General features: G+C 45.1%; 1 protein-coding gene across 5 annotated transcripts in view; it reads left to right on the top strand.

Moving 5' to 3' along the window:
• LOC147451177 (chromatin remodeling protein EBS-like) overlaps window positions 1-20,440 on the top strand; it is a 119,278-nt gene that overhangs the window by 39,833 nt on the left and 59,005 nt on the right. For 4 of the 5 annotated variants that reach the window (XM_086520136.1, XM_086520133.1, XM_086520134.1 and 1 more), the window contains exon 3: window positions 8,660-8,728. In XM_086520136.1, the coding sequence (XP_086376262.1) occupies window positions 8,660-8,728 (69 nt within the window). Of the gene's footprint in view, window positions 1-3,751; window positions 4,867-8,659; window positions 8,729-20,440 lie in introns of all 5 variants that reach the window. The other variant, XM_086520137.1, reaches the window with a different exon arrangement.

Below are 20,440 nucleotides of genomic sequence, written 5' to 3'. Positions count from 1 at the left end.
AAGTGTTACTCCTGGGAGGGGAGATTAGCGGAAAGCGATTGCTAGGTTGGGTTGTCCCTCGTGGGGCCCATAATGATCGTCGTGGACCGCAGCTGAGGAGTGCCTATGCGGATAACGTTGCAGCATTCCTCTGCGGGGCCGTACCACGATACTACAATGCTCTGGCCCATGAGGGTGTTTGAAGCTCGTAGGGCTTGTAGTTATTGCGTACGGTGCGGTCTCGCCTAACATGGTCCTGGGGCTTTCCGAGCGGGCCTTGGTGACCATGGTTGGCCGGATCGGGATGCCTCCTTTGAGCCGACGCCCACTTTGGGTATGGCAGTCCTACCGGACATCCACTGGACGGGGGCCTTTTTCTACCAGGCGAAAATCATGGAGTACCTGGGCAGGATTCATCACGGTCTGTGAGTTACAAGGGTATGTCCCTCTCTCTCAGCCTTGGTCCTTAAATGCATCACTGAATTCGTTTGGTGATTTCCCGACGTTACCCTCGGGTGGCGTGACTAACAAGGGAACATGGACTGACTAACATGGCATGAAAAGACTTTTTACTCCCCCGAGGGGGAAACCTGCTTCCATTCCCCGTTGACATGCCACGATACGGCATGGAGGCGCTTTTCCCCTTGTCGGCAAGTTCGCAGGATAACTTGTCTTTGACTCGTTTGCGTGTACGCGAAGCAAAGGCAGTTCCTTGTTGGCTTGCCGACTCTATCCCAAAAAAGTAAAAAGTAAAAAAATCAAATGTAGACGCAAAATACTTCTCGGAGTCGTCCTACGACTTCTTGGACAACTACTGCTGCTTCTCCACCACCTTCTTCGGAAGCCTCAGTGGACGAACCAAATGAATCAGATCCAACTAATGAGGTAGACAATTGCGAACTTCAATTACTATATAATTTTTTTAATGCTCCACAGAAGAAGAAGCTTGATGTTAAACTGCCGGAACCGTATAATGGTCGCTGTGACAAACGTGTGCTGGACCAATGGCTGTTCAAAATGGAGGTCTACTTGTCCAACACAGACTTAGTAGAAAGTAAAAAAGTTGCACTTGCTAGTTCTTTGCTCAAGGACACAACATTTCTTTGGTGGCAACGACGGGTTGCTGATGGTAAACACATCCCTTCTTGGAATAAATTCCGGCGTGCTATTCGCAAGGCGTTCCAACTTGCCAATGCGGATTTTCATGCCTAGTCCTCTCTTCGCCGCCTGAGCCAAACAGGTTCCTTGGCTGCGTACATCACAAAGTTCCAAAGACTAGCTCTGGAGATAGAGGATCTTAGCCCCTCTACTAAACTTCACAGCTTTATCGACGGACTTGAACCCAACCTGAAGGACGATGTGCACAAATACAACCCTACCACCTTGGATGTTGCAATTGCCTATGTGGAGCGTCTTGGCGATAATCGGCGCCCTACCCGGATTTTTTTTCCTGGTGATAGATTCAAACAACGCTCTCTTTTCATAGCGCGATCGTAGAGAAAGCTTTAGCCGAAGTCAACAGCAACAGTCTTTGTTCAGACAGCAAGCCACAACGCCTTATTCAACTTCAAGGTTCTACTCTCAAGATCGACAATCTCAAAGTAGATCTTCTTCAAATGCTCCACTTGATCGTGGTAAAGGACGTGATTTTTCTCAAGATCGGCATTCCAATACTCAGCAAGGCTCTTCGTCAAATGCATCTTCGACTTCAAAGAAGGATGGATTATGTACAATTTGCGGTGGTGACCATAGATGGCATCAATGTCCAAAGAGACCAAATCCATCTAATTGAATTCCAATGTGGAAACATCATCGAATATTGAACAACCAGTTTCTGCTAAAGATAGAGGAAAATCAGTGGTCAATACAATTCATGTCTCAGAGGATACGACTATTCTTATGAAGCATGCTCAGTGTGGTTCATTAGTTTTGGAGCCTCTTTCAAAGCAAGTTCTAAGGCTTCTTGGAACTCTCAATGGGCGCTCCATCAACATTTTGGTGGACAGCGGATGCTCGAATAATTTCGTCAGTACTCAGATAGTTCAACAGCTTGGCTTACCAACTCAGAAGACATCTTACTTATATGATGTGGAACTAGTAGATGGATCAATTTTAACTTGTGATGAGACAATTTGACAGTTGCAGTTTGGTATTCAAAATTATGCAGATCAATCGGATTTTGAAGTCATGCCTCTATCTTACTATCACATGATTCTTGGTCAACATTGGTTATTTCAATATGATCCAGCCATTAGCTTTTGTGGAAATACTATCAATTTGTTCAAAGACAGACGTGAACTGATTTTACACTGGCTTTATCATACGGAACGAGTGATCAAGCCTCACGTGTACTAGTCAAACATCATGATACAGTGGATTATGAAACGAATATGATCTCGATGCAGATGCAGAAATTATTATTGATGAAGAAGTTTTTCCGAGTGATACTTCGTTACCAAACAAAGATAAGGACATAGTTGCAGATTCCGAGTCTGAAGACGATTATGCTTTCTTTGATTCTTTATTGGATGATGATATGCCAATTGCAAGTCATGAAGTTGCAGTTTTTGAAGACGATTCTGAAGAATTTTGGGATTCATTATTGGAAGATGATTGCAGTTTTCCTCCAAATTCCTTTCTAGTGATTAGCAAAGTTACCCCATTTGAAGAGTGCCTTGAGAAGATTTCCTCTTCACCAAATATTTTGCAAATATTGGAAGATCTTAAACCAGAAATCTTACATCGCATGAAGAATTTTGAAGATCGATCTCTTGTTGCAATCAACCTGATTAAGCCAGACTCCTCTAAAAAGTCTTTGAATAATGCAATGACATGGGATTTAGCAGCCAAAGCAAAAAGGTTTCGCAAGAAGCAAAGGTTCAAGACAAAGGTTTCTGATAATTCAAAAGACTGAAGATTTTCGGCGATTCAATGCTTTCCAGAGTTCTATCAACATCAAAAGTCATTTCTTTAACCGAGGCTCTCATTATAAATGGGAGGGAATGTCACGATTGTGACTATGTTACAGTATTTCATCTACTCCTAGTTGCAAATACGCAAAGTGCCATGCCAAGGAGAACCCCTACACTTGGATGGTCACGACCCTTAGCTCAAGAGACATGTCTCTTCGCCAAAAGCCACTCCTTCGACCGGTCACACCCCTTCGCTCTACGATTGCGACTCTTCGTCCAATGGTTGCAGCTCTTTGTCGAAGGATGTGTCTTTACGTCTAAAGTCGCGTCTCTTCACCATGAGACGTCTGTTTTCATTTGTGTCTCTTTGTCTCCTATATAAGGAGCCTATTGTACTCAGTTTTCAAGCATTCATTTAATCAATCAAACACACATTCAGTCTCTTGAGTCTCAGTTTGATTTTAAGTATGAAGTTTTAAGTCATAATTATAGGATTAGCACCACTAATCCTCACACCAGCTCTGCTCAATGAGAGGCTCCTTTTGAACCTAAAGGATGAGCAATTCGAGATTGATCGAGAGATGATGAGCTTGGAGAGTTCTCTTGGATCATCCTTTGTGAGAGTAGTAGCTCTGTGGCCGGAGGTGACAAAGCGTCCTCTCACATGGTGGTAGAGTTATGGAAGACAAGGTCTTCCAAAGCTCACATACATTGCACTACGCCTACTCTTGCAGGTAATTGGCTAGCGCCATGATCTATCGTGATTTGTCATTCAAGTTTTATTTCAATAAGCAGTGGTCACATAACATTGCTATTAAGTTGCCTAATGGTAATTTGAATTGTGCTCATGTGACACGTAGGATTGCTCTGCTGGTGCATGTGAGCATAATTGGAGTGCTTACTTGCTCATTCATACGAAGATCCACAATCGTCTCAGCACTACCAAGCTCGAAAAGCTGGTGTATTGCCGAGCGAACATGAAGGTTGTGCAAGCTTACCACTCATTGAGGACACCTAAGCAGGTTTTCTCGATAATTATCTTCAAACTTTAAAGAGTTCAACTTCTAAGTTGTCTTTTATAATGCATTGTATGTTTTGCTTTCGAGGCTGATCCGACTAAAGTGAAGATTGTGCCCGATTCGACTACAGAGCAGCAGGAGCAGCTTGTGAGAGACGAGTAGGAGAAGATTATTCTATTGCTGCATAGAGAGCTGGAGAGTGTGGATCGTCATATTACAAGGTCACGAGCATGGGCTTACAACAGTCCTGTGCGCGAGCAAGGATCAGATCCAGAGACGGCACGGCGAGAGAGCATTCGTAGAGGGAAGCTTCCTGTCCGTTCTGGGAAATGGGCAAATGAGGATGTATCTTTTATTCTTGCTTTAGAGGAGGACGATCCAGGACAAGTGCAGGTGATGGCAAAGCCAGAGTACGACGACAAGGGAAAGATCCTTGCAAATGGGGACTTGCCCCTCTTCAGTAGAGTCGTCTGATGCATCTGATGGCGTTACTTCTTTTTTATGACAATAGACTTTGTTATTGGGCTAGATGCTTATTGCTCATTGCCGCTTGTTTTCCTTTTTTGAGTCTTGCCACTAGACATTACCAGATATTTGTATGCTTATTGATTTATGTGAGCCTATCCAGTGTCACCCATTTATTGTTGCTTTCCTTTTTAGTTCGTATTATGTGATATGATGTTTGGACTGTTACGGTATATTGACAATATTGAGCTAATATAGGTGCTCAGTGATGTAAATTTAAATTCCATGACATTGATTTTTCGGGCTGCACATGGTGCCAGGTGGCCACACTTTTGAAGGGGTGAAAGCACAGCAGTACAAGCACCAGTCTGATCCTTTAAAAACAGATGCAAGGGGGTTGCCTGGGTTGGAAACACGACCTCAAAGCCCATCCTTTGTTGGGGATAACATAGCAGCCACACACGCTTCTCTCCAAGGCCAAAGCATTGCAGGTAAAAGGTCTCAATGGCCTGTAGGAAACATAGCCACAGGACCTTCTGCCACTGCCTCCTAAAAGTGTAGTTGTCTCTTCTCCTTGTGTTTGATTTATTCAAATTCAAGGGGATAGATTTGAAGCAAATCTTCAACAATCCCGTCTAGATGCAAAAATGCGAAGAAGGGTCTCCACAACAAAAACATAGTTGCAAGGTTCTGCACCCTAACCAAAAAAAAAAAAGAAATGAAAAAACGATCCTTCTGTTAGTTATTAATCTTTTCTATCAAGAGGGTACACTGTACATAAGGAAAGGGAGACTCTCCCATGATCAATAACATATGTAGGACAATTATCTTTTGTGTTGCGTATGCCCTTTGAACTACCTCATTTTTGTGCTTGTTTTTCTGATTTAATGCTTCGTTTAGTGCTAGGCTTTGACCGAGTCTGCCCTTGGTTTGCGGAGTCATGCCAGAAACTCAGTACATTGAACTTTGTGTCGATGCATGCTTATGTGTGCGTGTGTGTGTCACCATACGACACCACGTGCCAACGGAAAAGAACAGACTGAGCACTTTTAGTCCTTCAAATAACACTGAACAGAGAAAGAGAGAGAGAGAGAGAGAGAGAGAGAGAGAGAGAGAGAGAGAGAGAGAGAGAGAGAGAGAGAGAGAGAGAGAGAGAGCACGGCACACGAGACGGGGAGTGGCGGACTTCCACCCCGAGAGAGCACTGGCCCCAAACCTTGGCGCCTTTCGGTATTTCTTTATATTTCTTGAACTCAGGACAATGCCGGTACTCGCGCTTTGCACCTTCACCCGGAAGAGTGTCAGAGACTGAGCCCTCTGCACATATTTAAAGTCCCTTGGCCTATGAAAAGTAGTTACATGAAAGCATCAAACTCAAAAGCTCCTGGTCTTCAAAAGCTCTAGCACCAAAAAGCTGCCAGTGCAAAATAGGGAATTCTGTACAACTGCCACGTCAGCAGTCCAACGTAAAAACGGAGGTTTGTATAGCCTGCCATGTCATCATCATAAATTGCGAGCGTCTGTAAGCTGGTACACCATCACCTTTTTCGCAAGAGATTGTGTGTGTGGTCCCGCTTTATTTTAAGGGCTTTAGGTCCCTTGGGCCCCATCGGATGAGGTCCCATAAGTTGGTGGGAACTCTTCTTAAAAAATAGGCCACTTGGCAAGACTTTGTAAGTTGGTAAAACTACTCCTACTGCTTTTGCTTCTTCACTTGGGGTTTAGGCTCCTTGGCCAGGATCTGCAGATTGGCTCCGTTCTTCAGTGGCTTGACATGTCAGCAGTTTGTGATAACGTGTGCTGTGTTGAGAGCATATGTTAGTACCTAGTTCTTCACCCACTATTGGGCATTGACGATGTTAATGGGGATGTTGTGGTATGTAGCCAATACTATGCATGATGGAGCTGATGGTTATATTGTCTTGTGGGTGACTACCATGTGTATATACCTTACACTTTCCTTCAAGGATGAATTAGGGCTTATCCTCGATTCATCTAGGTATGTTTTTTAGTTGTATAGCGGACGTGCAAACACATTGTGAAGTTTTTGTCTGAGTTACGATCAATTGATATGGTGCTAATTCTTTCTATCTTTTGTGGTGCATATGCCCTATCAACTATCTTTTGTGGTGCATATGCCCTATCAACTACCTCATTTTTGTGCTTATTTTTCTGATTTAATGCTTCTTCAGTGCTAGGCTTCATTATGGTTGAGTCTTCCCTTGATTCCAGGAGTCATGACAGAAACTCAATATGCTGATTTTTGTGTTGATGTATGCTGATATGTGCGTGTGTGTGTTGTGTTGGGAGCATATGTTAGTACCTAGTTCTACACCCACTGTTGGTCCTTGACGATGTTAGTGGCGATGTCGTGTATTTAGTCAGTACTATGCATAATGGAGCTGATGGTTATATTGTCTTGTGGGTGACTACCATGGGCTTATCCTGGATTCATTTAGGTACATTTTTTAGTCGTATAGCGGACATGCAGACTTCACATTGTGAAGTCTTTGTCCGAGTTACGACCAATTAATATTGTGCTAATTCTTTCTATCTTTTGTGGTGCGTATGCCTTATTAACTACCTCATTTTTGTGCTAATTTTTCCTATTTAATGCTTCTTTTAATGCTAGGCTTCATTATGGTTGAGTCTGCCCTTGATCTTCGGAGTCATGACAGAAACTCAGTTCGCTAAACTTATGTTGATGTATGCTCATTTGTGTGTGCATGTGTTGTGTGTTGTCAAGACTATGCATGATGGAGCTGATGGTTATATTGTCTTGTGGTTGACTACCATGGGTCTATACCTTGCACTTTCCTTTAAGGGTGAATCTGGGCTTATCTTGGATTCATCTAGGTACATACATATTGTCTTGTGGGTGACTACCATGTGTCTATACCTTGCACTTTCCTGTAAGGGCGAATCTGGGCTTATCCCGGATTCATCTAGGTATATAACATATGTAGATTGGCTAAATCATAAAATGGGAGGGGGAAATTAGGTGGCTTGTAATGGTAGAGGATACCATGGTCCCCAGTAAAGAAGGGTCCAGGCGGTTAGATCTGAATAAATGGCTACCCCCGTCCCTCAGCCCTGTCAGAGCTGCCATGTATTCTATCCTGTTGTCCTCAAGTGTAAACCCACACTGTCAAGTAGCCTAGTGCTGGCCCTGACCATCGAGGCTCACGTGAACATCATATCGGGGAGAATGGAGGCCATCACACGAAGAGTTTCAAACCATGTTTGCTGTGCCTGTGGCTAGTTCCAAAGGCAGTCTCTGGGTTTCTTCTGGGTGCCCACATCTAGGGCAAGCTGATGGGTTTCTACTGTATGCTAGTCTGACCCCCACCGCTACGCCTTTCTTGAGCGACTAGCCGTTGAAAAATAGTACTCCTCCCTGCTAGGTGGCTAGCCCAAAGGCGAGTCCAGAACCTTGAGAGGAACTTATCAGTGAGCCACTGCTGGTCCACTGTGCGAGTGCTAAGCTGCTATTAGGATGGCGCTTCGCAACAAGCCATCACGATGTGTTGTCCAAGCAGTGCAAAGTACAAGCAAAAAGGAAACCGGGGGGGGGGGGGGGGGGGGGGGACGCAGCAAAAGGATCCCACCACAGCCACTTACCAGGGTCCCATGGTAGCTGAACTAAAGGATGAGCCTCAAAAGACCCCAACCTCCAGTCTCCTCGGACTGCCTCCTCAAGATCAGGATCCAGGAACCACAGCTGCTGCCACTACTCTAATCGTTTGAAATGTGCATTTTGAGACCAAGGGCAGACTCGCACCGAATGTGAACAAGCTGACCCTCTCAAGCACAAAACAAAACCCACATGAGCAGGATAATAGGATGACTAGCTGGTTTTCTGTCGCCAGGCACGGCCATGAAAATAACCTCTTTGAGAAAGAGACAAACGCTAAATGTTATTTACCGGGCACCCAGGAGCTGTACTTTGTCTAATTGAAAATTTGGCAACAGCAAGGGTGCTACCACATTCAAGAAAGATAGACAGTTTTCCTTGTTCTTGTTTAGTATCTGTAGTTCTTCGATGGTGTAATGAATTTTTCTAGATGATTACTGGGCACTCAGGAGCTGTACTTTTTCTAATTGAAAATTTGACAACAAACAAACGGCAAGGGTGCTGCCAAATTCGAGATGTATAGTTTTGCTTGTTCTTGTTTAGCATCTTTAGGTCTTTGATGGTGTTATGAATTTCTCTAGATGACTACGTTTCCTGGTAAATTGTTATTGTTCGTTGATGTCCGAGTATAAAGTGCACTTTCTGTGCAGGTATTGCAAGTGTGAGATGCCGTACAATCCTGATGATCTGATGGTGCAATGTGAGGACTGCAAGGATTGGTAAGGCCAAGAAAAGTTGTGTTTCGTTTTTGAGAGGAATTTTGAAAATGAATATGTGCTCTGGTTTTTCTGTCAGAAAGCACCTGAGGTATTGTTTTAACCTATGTTTTTTTCCTGGTTTTCAAGTGGAGAATAGTGCTTGTGTGTTTTAAGTGAGAGGTTTTCTTTTGTCAAGTTTGTGCAGTAGATTAGAGACCATATGTAACGTTCAGTTTCTTCTTTAGCTTAAAGAGAGTGCAGAATGCCTTCCAAAAGCAGATCACAGTTTATGAAGTTAGATATGTTTCATTCTCAGTTTTGGAGCTGAATCATTCTCTAGCAGCTTTGCTCTAGGGTTTGATCCAGTGACTATAGCTATGGCTGGCTCTGTACCCTTTTAGGCACTCTTAGGCACCTCTAACGTGTGAAGGCAGTTTACTGCAGGTGGCATGGGCTGATTTCTACTGTAAGGTGCCTACATTTGCATTTCAACAATTTAGAGAACAAAGGGGTATTGTACACTGGTGTGCTGGACTCAATCCACGGAAAATCCAAAAAAACTGGGCAAAACCGAGCAAGGAAGCAGTAATGCAAAGGAAGACCTGAGCATGAGAGCGATGCTACGACATGCGTGGTCCAATATCATGATGCTGGTGTAAACTGTAAACATCAGCATACAGAAGCAACAATATGCTGACATGCTAAAAGTTTAATAGAGAGCATCCTTTAGACTGCCAAGGGAAGACCTTCTGTTTAAGAGGCAGCTGGCATTTCCAGATCTTTTGCAATGTTGCTTTCACATTATTACTTTGTGACCAAACCCCCCCCCCCCCCCCCCCCCCCCCCCCCCCCCCCCCCCCCCCCCCCCCCCCCCCCCCCCCCCCCCCTCCCCCAAAACCACCACACACTATATGGGCAATATAGTCACACATGGCATACATACCCTAGAACAACCATGAAAAATTTTAGATTCTACATTTCATCCTTGTCCGACATTCCACATTAGACCGAGGTGTATTTTCTAGCCTCACAGTCAGGTCCAACATTCCACATCACTCATCTAGGTAGTGCACTATTACAAACAAAGGTGCATTATTTCTATAGACATTCATCTCACAAACTCAATCAAATAAAGGTCTATCATGACCAAAGATTCGAAGAGTTTACAATATTGCAAAAATCCATATGTAAATACATAGAAGTCCCATTCTCAGAGTAGTTTCTCTTGACATGCTAAAAAGCATTGTCAAAATGCTTATTATACTCAATCGAGTTGATCTGTTGATAAGAGAGTGGATTGGCGTCAGACTGAACCATTGAAACTGCTTGTGCCCTTGGAATTGTAGGCTTCAATCGAAAAAACAGTAGGTAAAGGTTCAACAACCAAGGATGATCTTCAAAGTAACCCTCCAACCATTTGGCATTCAGAACCAGATAATTTTCGAATACCAAGTACATTTCAGATCAATTTAATTTTAACCTTCCTTTCCAATTATGCCAGCACCTCATCAAGCTGAAGCGTCTCCTCAACCTCTGGCTGCTCAATAGGAATCATGTCCTTTGGTGCGTGTTCCTGAATGATCTAAGAAGATTCACATGAAAAGCATTGTGGATCCTCTAATGATCTTGCAGCTGCAATCCGGAAGATACATCATTGATCTTCTCAATGATCTTGAAAGGACCATATTATCTGATAGTGAGATTGGTTAAAGCATCTCTTTTCCTCTCATCTTCCTAAGTGAGGCCTTCTCAAACCTAAGAAGGATCCAATTTCCTTATTTCAACCGCAACTTCCTGCGTCGCTTGTATACGGTTAGAGCTGCCTTGCAGTCTCTCAAATTACCCTCCAAGTGTGTGGATCAGCTCCAGCCATATATTTTGTACAGTCTCCACCGATGGGATGGGGCAGGCCTCGAAGATGCGGAAGCAACGGTCTTTCCATATGAACTAGAGAGTCAGGCTACAGATAAGCTCACACCAAAGGTCTCTATCATTGCTCCACTCTCGAGGCATAAGCTCCGTGATAGGCTGGAGTGTAGACTGGCCCTCCTGTATCACAAGCATCCTGCTAGCTCAAGACAACTCAAAACGAAGTGCTGGGTGTGTGTGAGTGGACCAAGCAGCAACACCCCAGGTGTATTGACTAGCCGATGACAGGGCTGGCATCAGCTGTAGAATCGGAAGCCAAGCCTACTGTGCCATAGGGCAGTCCCATAGATAGTGCCTCTGTGATTCAAGTGGGTGGTCACACACGGCACAGCCCGCCGGATGGCCACTGTAAACCAACCAACTCCCCACTGCGGTAGCTCGATCGGCAACAACCCATTGGAACATGGTGACTCTCTTCGGCTGTTTGCTGTCCCACAAGCGCTCCCAAAAGTCTGTCAAGAACTCAGCTGTGAGACTCTCCTCCTACCAGTGCCCTGCTGCAGTAGGGCGAGCCTCTCCGAGCAGCCAGTATGAGGCGTCCTAGTCGTGCTGTGTACTGGAAGAAAGAAATCCATGGGTGACCTGAGGCAAAAGGGTCCTGCCAAAAGCACTTTTAGGGTCTCACTGCACTCGCGATAGAGGGCGACACTCCCAAGCCCAGAGCGTCCAATGTCCTGTCTCAAGATGTGTTGGGTCGAGATCGAGAACACAAATCTTTCCTCTGATGCCCACAACTCGAATCTAGTGAAACCAGCACTTTGCTACCTCTGGGGCCTCAGTAGCAACCTTGTGGAAGCGATCCTCCGTTGAACCTCAAAGAACATGCAAAGGCCTGAGTTGGAGTACGCTCGAATTGCGATGAGGACCTGAAGGCAGATAAAGGTCCCATCCAATTGGGAGCCGCCGGATCGAGAGGTGTGTGCCACTTTGTTCGTATAGCCTCGACGATGTCCTGACACATGCTCTGTACCCCCCTCATGTCGCACAGCTGCATGCTCTGACTCTCCTTAGGGAGTGCTGTAAACTGCAACCAGTCTCCCAGGGTGCGTGTTGGACCCTCTGCCATGGGACCCCATGAGACATGGGGCCTACTGTCAACCATGTGACCTCGTCGTATACTGTGTGAGAAGCTGCATCAAGCACTCCTCAATGCATGTGGGCTGGTGCTGCTCAAGTCCCCCCCTCAATTGCTTCGAAGACCCGGGTACTAAAGGCGCTGGGTTACTGCGGGTACTGCTGGGTATTGGGGGGTATTGTGGGTACTGATGGGTACTGAGGTACTGTGGTGTACTGCGAGGTTCTATGTCGGCGACGATGATGTCGACGACGAGGTACTGTTGGGTTCTATGCCGATGACGGTGATGGCGACGACGAGGTACTGATGGGTTCTACGTCGACGACGGGGTATTGATGGGTTCTATGTCGACGACGGTGATGTCAACGACGATGTACTGATGGGTCTTGTGGATCCTTATGGTGAGCTAGGCAAGGGCCGAGCCAAGGCACAAGGGGTGCTAGGTACTGGGGTACTCTGTAGAGACGAAGACGACGACGACGATTTCGACGCTATGGCTGAATGCCTGAACTGCTAGCGATGTCGATGGCTAGGAATTGCAACCATGATGAGGCTAAGAAGGAGAGGTAAGTTCCAATCTTGCCATCTACTTCTACTACCATTAGAAGACAACACTTTATTGAAGAAACAGTACTTGATTACTTTAAATTTTCAATATACCTTCAAATGTCCTTACAATATCATTAATGGACGACACTTGTACCATCAGAAAAACGGCTTTTTGTGTGGGTTATAGCATCTAATGTGTGCAAGTATACAGAACCGAACTATATTGTTTACTCAAGCTTATAGGAAGATTAGCTCCCCAACCTGATTGATGGATGCCATATTGAATCCAAGGTTACTTTGTGTCAGATATTCCTTGGCTGAAATCTGATGCGATCATGCTGGCTGAGAACGCTGATCATACTGGCTGAGAATGCTGATCATGCTGGGCTGAAAACGCTGATCGAGAACTGCTGGTTCCCGTGGCACTTGGTACGGCTTGGTTCTTTGAGAGGCTCCTTCATTGCTCCTCTGCCTTCTACTGGTGCCCAAAGGATTTCTTTTATAGGTCCTTTAGCCATTTGCCCTACCAACATCCCAACAAGGGTATATGAAAAGTCACTTATTAATAAAATGCACTTAAGAGGTGGTTCACGTGTAGTAAATCCTAAGTACTAAAATGCTTTTTTGTGCAAGAGAGAGTATGCAACTATGACCGGCCTGGACATGCACGTCTTGCTAGAGGCTCTCAAATTGCCAGGCTAGGTCCTAAGCTACTCATGCGCAGAAGCATGTCCACGTAGCACAAGTGAAGTGCGCACGTGACACTTGCTCAGCCGACTCTACGCATTTCTGTGAAAATACAGTGAGTGGAAGGGCTCCAAGGGCCACCCGTCTCCGCGAATGGGTAGCTGTAGGCCACGCAAACCAACCTCCTGTGAGGCCAAAAATCTGTTTGCCTCTGCGTAGAACAAAAACAAGAAGGGGGCAATAGCCCTGCCGTATTGAGCGTGCAAGCTGTAAGGTGCAGCGGAATGATTGTTTGCGCTTTGCTCTAGATGAGTGCTCCGAACTGTGCTCAAGGTTCCTTTTAGTTCTTATGGAAGGGAGAGCCTTCCGTTCTTAATGGAAAGTCTATGATCACAAACAAAGTGAATGGACACTGTGCGTGCAAGTGTATGAGACTGAGAGATAGAGAGAGAAGAGAGATACGACACCAGAGACTGTTGTAAAACCCTCCTCCGAAGGCCCCACTCTCGTCGGCGAGAGTGGTCTACTTATTGATTGCACCAAGTGGTACAATGGCGATGCAATGGACTGATGCAACTTGGGACTATGCCGGTGACGATGACGGGGATGCCGATGACGACTCTAGGGTTGAAATCTGCGGTCTTCTATCTACTGAATTTCGGGGCTGATTCGGACTGCTGAAAAACGCTGGTTTGCTGCGTTTTTTGGGAGGCTGAAAATGGGGTGTTTATGCAGGTACTTAGGGCTGATTTGACCGCCGTACTTGATGCTAAAAATCTGCTGCACAAACGCTGATCTGAAGGTGGTAGCTAGGGCTGAAAACGCTAGGAGTTTGGGCTGCTGTCAAGGCTGAAAATCACAAACGCTGGCAGATCTGGTATCGTTAATGAAAACGCTAGGCAATCTGGGGCTGTTGGCGATGCTCAGGGCTGAAATCACCAAGGCTAGGGGGAGGTGCTGATGGAGACCAAAAACGCTAGCTGATGGAGGTTGGAAACGCCAAGGTTGATGGTGCTTGGGGCTTCTTGCTGAGAAGATGCCCGTTGAGTGGGAAGCTCTTGTTGCCTCTTCTGCCATTTAGTGCTAGCTTGGATTTCCTTATATATTGACTTAGCAAAATTGCCCTACCTACTTTCGTTGGAAAGTCACTTAAAAATAATAAGTGAAAAATGTCAAAAATAGGGAAAATAGGCTAAATGCACTGGAAAATTCCCCTAACTGAATCTGATGGATTTTGATGGGAATACTGATGATCATGCTGTGTGCAACCAGAGGATATGCATCTATGCCAAGTGACTCGGCATGCACAGTCTACGAATAGACTCACAAAAGTGCCAGATCACTTCTAATCTAGACTGACTGAACTGACTGAACCCTGATCATGCTGCAGCTTGTCCACGGACACATAGGGTTGGATGTGTCACGTGACACAAGCATGAAGCGTTCCCCTCGACCTTCTGCCAGCAACACCTGACTGTGAGCACACCTGTAGAGAGTAGACACCCCTCTGATCCATGCATTTGAAAAACCCATCCTGTGCAAAGTGCCCTCCCATCTTGTGCAAAGTGCCCTCCAAGAAGTCCCTGTCAACTTTGTCGTAGGCCTTCTCAAAGTTGAGAAGGAACACCGCAAGATCCTCTCCTCGTAGGCGGGCGGATACTACGTTCCTTGACGAAGCCCGTCTGAGTCTCATGTATGATGCTCTCAAGTAGTAGCTGAATTCTCAAACTTAGAGCCTTTGCAAGAATTTTGTAAGGCTGAATTGAGAATGGTGATGGGTTGCCACTGATGAATCTCATCAGGAGATCCCCCCTCCTTGGGGATGAGGTACATCAAACCCTCGCTCGTGCTATCAGGCATCTCCCAAGTGTGGAAAATGTGCTTGTATGCACTACATAGGTCCTGTCTAAGCACCTCCCAGTACTCCAAGAAAAAGCTGGGAATCAACCATCATCTCCTGTTCAACTACCGGGAGGGAATGCTCTCAGAGCCTCGTGAAGCTCCTCTGGTAAGTGGGGCGCATCTACTCAGTGACAAGGCAAGGCATCTGTGCCCACACCTGCTCTCTGCATGCATCTGTGCACTCTGACTGTGGCTCAGCTGAGAGCAATTCTCGGAAGAAGTCAATAGCTATTGTCCGTATGTCCTCAAGCTCTATGGAAACCGTCCCATCCTGTCCTTTCAAATGGCAAACATTGGTCTGTGTATGGCGAGGATCCACCATCTTGAAAAACTCTTTAGTAACTTTGTCGCCCACCTAGGTCCAGTGAGATGCTTGTCGATGGTAGGCAAACTCATGACGTCGCTCCTCAATGGTTATTAGCTCCAGTTGAGCCTGTTGCATCTGGTCCTCCATCCAAGGACTACTTGGGTGTCGATCTTGCATCCGTTGTAAAGAGGCGTCGCTTCTCCTCCTCTTTGGCTAGAGCCAGTTGTGCTGTCGTGTAAGGTGCAGCGGTAGTGAATGTTGAACTTTGCTCAAGATGAGTGCTCTGAACTATGCTCAAGGGTTCCTTTTACTTATGGAAGGGAGAGCCTTCCGTTCCTTTAGTGAGAAGAGTACAATGGACACAAACAAAGTGGTGAACACTGTGAATGAAGGTGCTGAGACTGAGAGATAGAGAGAGAAGAATACGACACCAGAATGTTGTCAAAACCCTCCTCCGAAGGCCCCACTCTCTATGGCGAGAGCGGTCTACTATTGATTGCACAAATCTCTACAATGCTTTGGACTTGCCGACGACGACGACGACGGCAAGACGGCTGAAATCTGAGAATGCTAATGGCTGAAAGCTGCAAATCTTTATTTGCTGAATTCTGACCCTATGTCGATGACAATGTCGATGACGACTATGCAACAACGACGCGCTGAAAACGCAGATGCTGAAATCTGCGTTTTCTCGTGCTGAATCTGCAAACTACGCTGGATCTGACCGTGCGGAGAGGAACTGCTGCGGGAAGGTGAGATCTGCGAGGTTGGGGGGTTCTACTGCGGAGTTTGACTGCTGAAAACTGAAAACGCTGATGCTTCTAATTGTTCCGTCGCGAAGGATCTACAAAACGCTAGGATGGTATGCTGATCCAAAAACGCTAGGGCTGAAAATGGTTCCTGCTGCAAAAATGCTGTGAATCTGTTGGTGCAAACCACTAACTAGTGCTGATCTATGCTTTGCTGTCGCTAGGTTGATGCAGATGCAAAAACACTGGCTGATTTGGGCTCTTGATCCAAAAACGCTAGCTCATCTGCTGTGATGCAAAAACGCTAGAGAATCTTGGGGTCCTGCTGAGAAGTTGCCTGTGAGCAAGTGCTCCTGCTGCCTCTTCTGCCAGAAAGTGCTAGCGCTAGGTTTCTATATATACAAACTTAGCAAAATTGCCCTACCTAGTTCCCAACAAAAGTCACTTAAAAATAATAAGTGAAAAATGTCAAAAATAGGGAAAATAGGTTCTGTGCACTGTAAAAATGCTCTTGATGGGTTTTGATGGGAATCTGATGATCATGCTGTGTGCAACCAGAGGATATGCATCTACTCTAAGTGTCTGGACATGCACGGTCTGTGAACAGACTCACAAAAGTGCCAGATCACTTCCTATTCTAGACTGACTTGACTGAATTGAACCTTGGTCATGTTGTAGCTTGTCCTCGTGCACATAGGGTTAGATGTGTCACGTGACATCCCCTCCTTTTCAAAGTGAGGTACTGGTACCGAATTGTATGGCGTCGAGGGAGATCGCCAACAACATCTGGAATCCTGGAAAGGACTCTTCGTCGGCCCACTTTGATGTATGGGTCGTGCGATACTTGAACTTCATAAAGGTCTGCAATGCCTTCTTCTTTGGGCCGCGCTGAAAGCGATACAAAGTCATCTTCAATGCTTCCACTTCGTCTATAGTCATGTGTCTACCTTCTTCAAGAATCTTCGAGGCTGAAAATTCCTGAAACCACTTCCAACACAAAAACATGAACATACCCATTCCATGTAAAGTGACTGGAAAAAATCTCGTCTTCTCTAAAGACTGTGCATGCAATGTAGGTGAACATAGAGACGAAGTGCAAAACCATTCATCAAACACATGCAAACAATGAGATCGAATCTTTTCTTTTTGATCTAAATCAATCAACTGTGGCAAGACACAATGGAAATGCCTATGCTTGATGCTCAATCCTTCTTGTGCTCTCTCTACGACTGTGTCATGCCAAGGAAGAGATATGGAATGTGACTTCCTTGAATGCATACTTTTCATCTTTTCATGAATCATCCGCATACATCCGTGCTCATTCATGAGTGAATCGTGCTCAACGAACAGTATGTCATGTCTATGAAAAGTGACCACATAAAGACGCAGACTAAAATACAGGAAATGGTCACGAATGAAACACTCGAACAATGCGTGCTGACTAATCACTTGAACACATAATACTTCCTGTGGGGGTTCTTTGGACCTTGACTCGAGAGCCAAGATCGGTTCTTCGTGATTGATCGAATCTTCCTGTGGGGGTTCTGTGGACCTCGACTCGAGAGCCAAGATTGGTTCTTTGTGATTGATCGAATTTTCAATGAGGTTAGCTTCACTAGAAAAAGCATCAACTAAACCATCATCCTTGTGAACAATCACATCTTTATCATGCAAATCATCATGCTCGTAAATAATCACATCTGGATCATGCAAATCATCATGGTCGTGAATAATCACATCTTGATCATGCAAATCATGTGTGTCGTGCTTTAGAGAAAAAAAGATTGAGAGAGTTTCCTTCTCCTGATTCTCTTCAATCTGCGCATGCACATTAGACATTAGTAGGACAAACTCTTGCATGCGTTGATCTGTCTGCGCTTCACGTTCTAACCGTCTTTCTTTGCGCTCGCGAGCCAATTCGGCTAGTCTTTTTGTGGGCTCGCGATCCAATTTTGCGTTTCTTTCTGTGGCCGCCAAGCGTGCTTGCTCGCACTCACGCTCTATGGCTGCCATTCTTTCTTTGTGCCACACTTCTCGTTGTCTACCTTGTTGTACCATCATGTCCATCATTGACTTGACCAAAGCCTCCATAGGATTTGGTGCAATCCTTGGCGTAGATGGGGAAGGGTCATAAAAACCTCCTGGTGGGGAAAATTCTTCTTCGCCATTGCCATGCTCATCACCTCCATGCAAAGTATCCATTCCGCTTCGGGTAATGACCATAGACTGAAGTCGTGGGTTCTTAAGTTCACAAGGAACTTGGGTTCTTGTGGGTCTTGGGTTCTTGGGTTTTTGAGGTTCTTGAGTTCTTGAGGTTCTTGAGGGTCTTGAGGTTCTTGGGGGTCTTGAGGTTCTTCTGTAGCTTGCAATCTGTGTTAGAGAAGGATCCTCTCTTCACCCAAGCTCTGCTCTTTTCCGCGGGTGCACCCCTTGGCGGCCTTGCGCTCACACCAAGGTTGCTTTTTCCCACCTCACGTCGATTGGTCGGCTGCTAAGTGCACGATCCGCTCTCAATGAGTGAAAAAAGGCATAAGGGGAGGCTGGACAAGCTCTTCTTTCTTGGGTTTCCTGTCACTCTTCAAAAACACGATTAGGAATCGACACGCCCAAGAGGTCTTGGGTTACGTGCGACCGCAGCAAGCAAAAAAAAATTCTGTGGTTCTTTTCTTGAGTACTACAGAACACTGCCAAAGCTCTGATACCAATGTTAGGTGCAGCGGAAGTGAATGTTGAACTTTGCTCAAGATGAGTGCTCCGAACTGTGCTCAAGGGTTCCTTTTACTTACGGAAGGGAGAGCCTTCCGTTCCATTAGTGAGAGAGTGCAATGGACACAAACAAAGTGGTGAACACTGTGAATGAAGGTGCTGAGACTGAGAGATAGAGAGAGAAGAATACGACACCAGAAAGCAAGATGACACTTCTTTGGGTTGAGTTGACCTCCACTTTCATCATATTGCTTCAATGCCATCCCAAGCTTTGCACAATGATCCTTTCTAGAGCTATAAACAGAAAAGTCATCAATAAGATCCTTCACAAACTTGCCAAGAAAGGGAGAGAACACCTTATTGACGCGTTTTTGATACCACGCACAACCATTCATAAGATCAAAAGGAAGCACACATTAACAAAAGCATCCCCATGGTGTAATAAATGTGGTCTTCTTTCGATCTTCTAAAGCCAAGGTGAGCTGAAATTATCCAGAGAATCCATCACATACACTATACCTCTCATGCCTTGCAATAGAATCAAGTATATCGTCTATGAAATGAAGAGGGTATGGATCTCTCTTCATGGCTGCGTTTAGAGGCTTAAAATCAACACACATCCTCCACTTTCCATCCTTCTTGGGTGTGACAACAACAGGACTCACCCATTCTGCAGTAGTCACAGGACATATGAAACCTGCTTCGAGAAGCTCGTCTTCCTCTTTCTTTAAAGCATTAAGTTGTACCTATCCCATTCTCAGCTTTTGGAGTACGGGCTGAGCTCCTTCCTTGATTGGAATGTGGATTTCCTCTCTTTTGAAGCTTTTAATTTCCTCATAAGACATGATGACTAAATTGAGAAATTGTTGTATCAGACAACATACCTTGTATCAGCTCCCTGTATCACATTAAGTTGAACTTTGGATTGCATCAGCTCTTCAATTTGCTCATAAGAACCATAGATATCCTTATTCTCCATAAGGCCAAGAAATCTTTGTTTCTCATCATGCTCTTCTTCAAGAAACAAGGAGGAAACATCTAGATTACTTTCGCTACTATCTTCAATCTCATTGCCATCATTCCCATTGTCTTCTTCTTCACTTGAGTACTCTTCTTCATCACTTTTCTCATCAAAATCAGCATCCAAAGATTGCTTGCTAGCCATGTCAAACCTCTTCTTATCACCCCTTCTACTGTAGAGGGTGATGGTACCATGTTCCCAATCCTGTACAGCTTTGGTTGTCTGTAACCATGGTCTTCCAAGAATGAGAGGGAAAGCACCAATACCCGCGGGCATAACATGACAATTGACCAACACTTTAATATCAAATACATCCATCTCCAAGTCCTTTATAACTCCCAAGTACTTCACCCTTGATTGGTTGGCAAGCTTTATGAGAAAACTTGAATTCTTCATCATGTTGAGTCCCAACTTTGGTACACAAGCTTGAGTAATAATGCATACCTGTGCACCTCCATCAATATATGCCTCTCCAATGCACTTTCTCTTATGCCATGCATCCATAGTAGGGCATATATCAAGTAGCTCATTAAAAGACACGCCTCTCACAGACCCCCTAGCAGGCTACTTCTTCATGGAGTTGACTACATACTTCCATTGCCTCTTTAACTTAGGACTCATCTCCATGAGTTGCCCGAAGGTAACATCAACCTTTCTACTCACTAAATCAGCCCTTAGACTATAATTTGGTTGCCCTTCTTCCAAAGAAAAGTTGGATGCATTGTAATGTTGCTTTGGTTTTCTCTTCTTCTCTTTATCTATATCTGTTTCAACCTGTTTCTCTCTTTTACGGCTGGGACTTCTATCA

This window comes from Adiantum capillus-veneris, chromosome 9, assembly GCF_014529385.1.
Source record: "Adiantum capillus-veneris isolate H3 chromosome 9, ASM1452938v2, whole genome shotgun sequence".
Taxonomy (NCBI): domain Eukaryota; kingdom Viridiplantae; phylum Streptophyta; class Polypodiopsida; order Polypodiales; family Pteridaceae; genus Adiantum; species Adiantum capillus-veneris.
The sequence above is the reverse complement of the archived record's forward strand: the minus strand, read 5'-3'. Positions and strand labels throughout refer to the sequence as shown.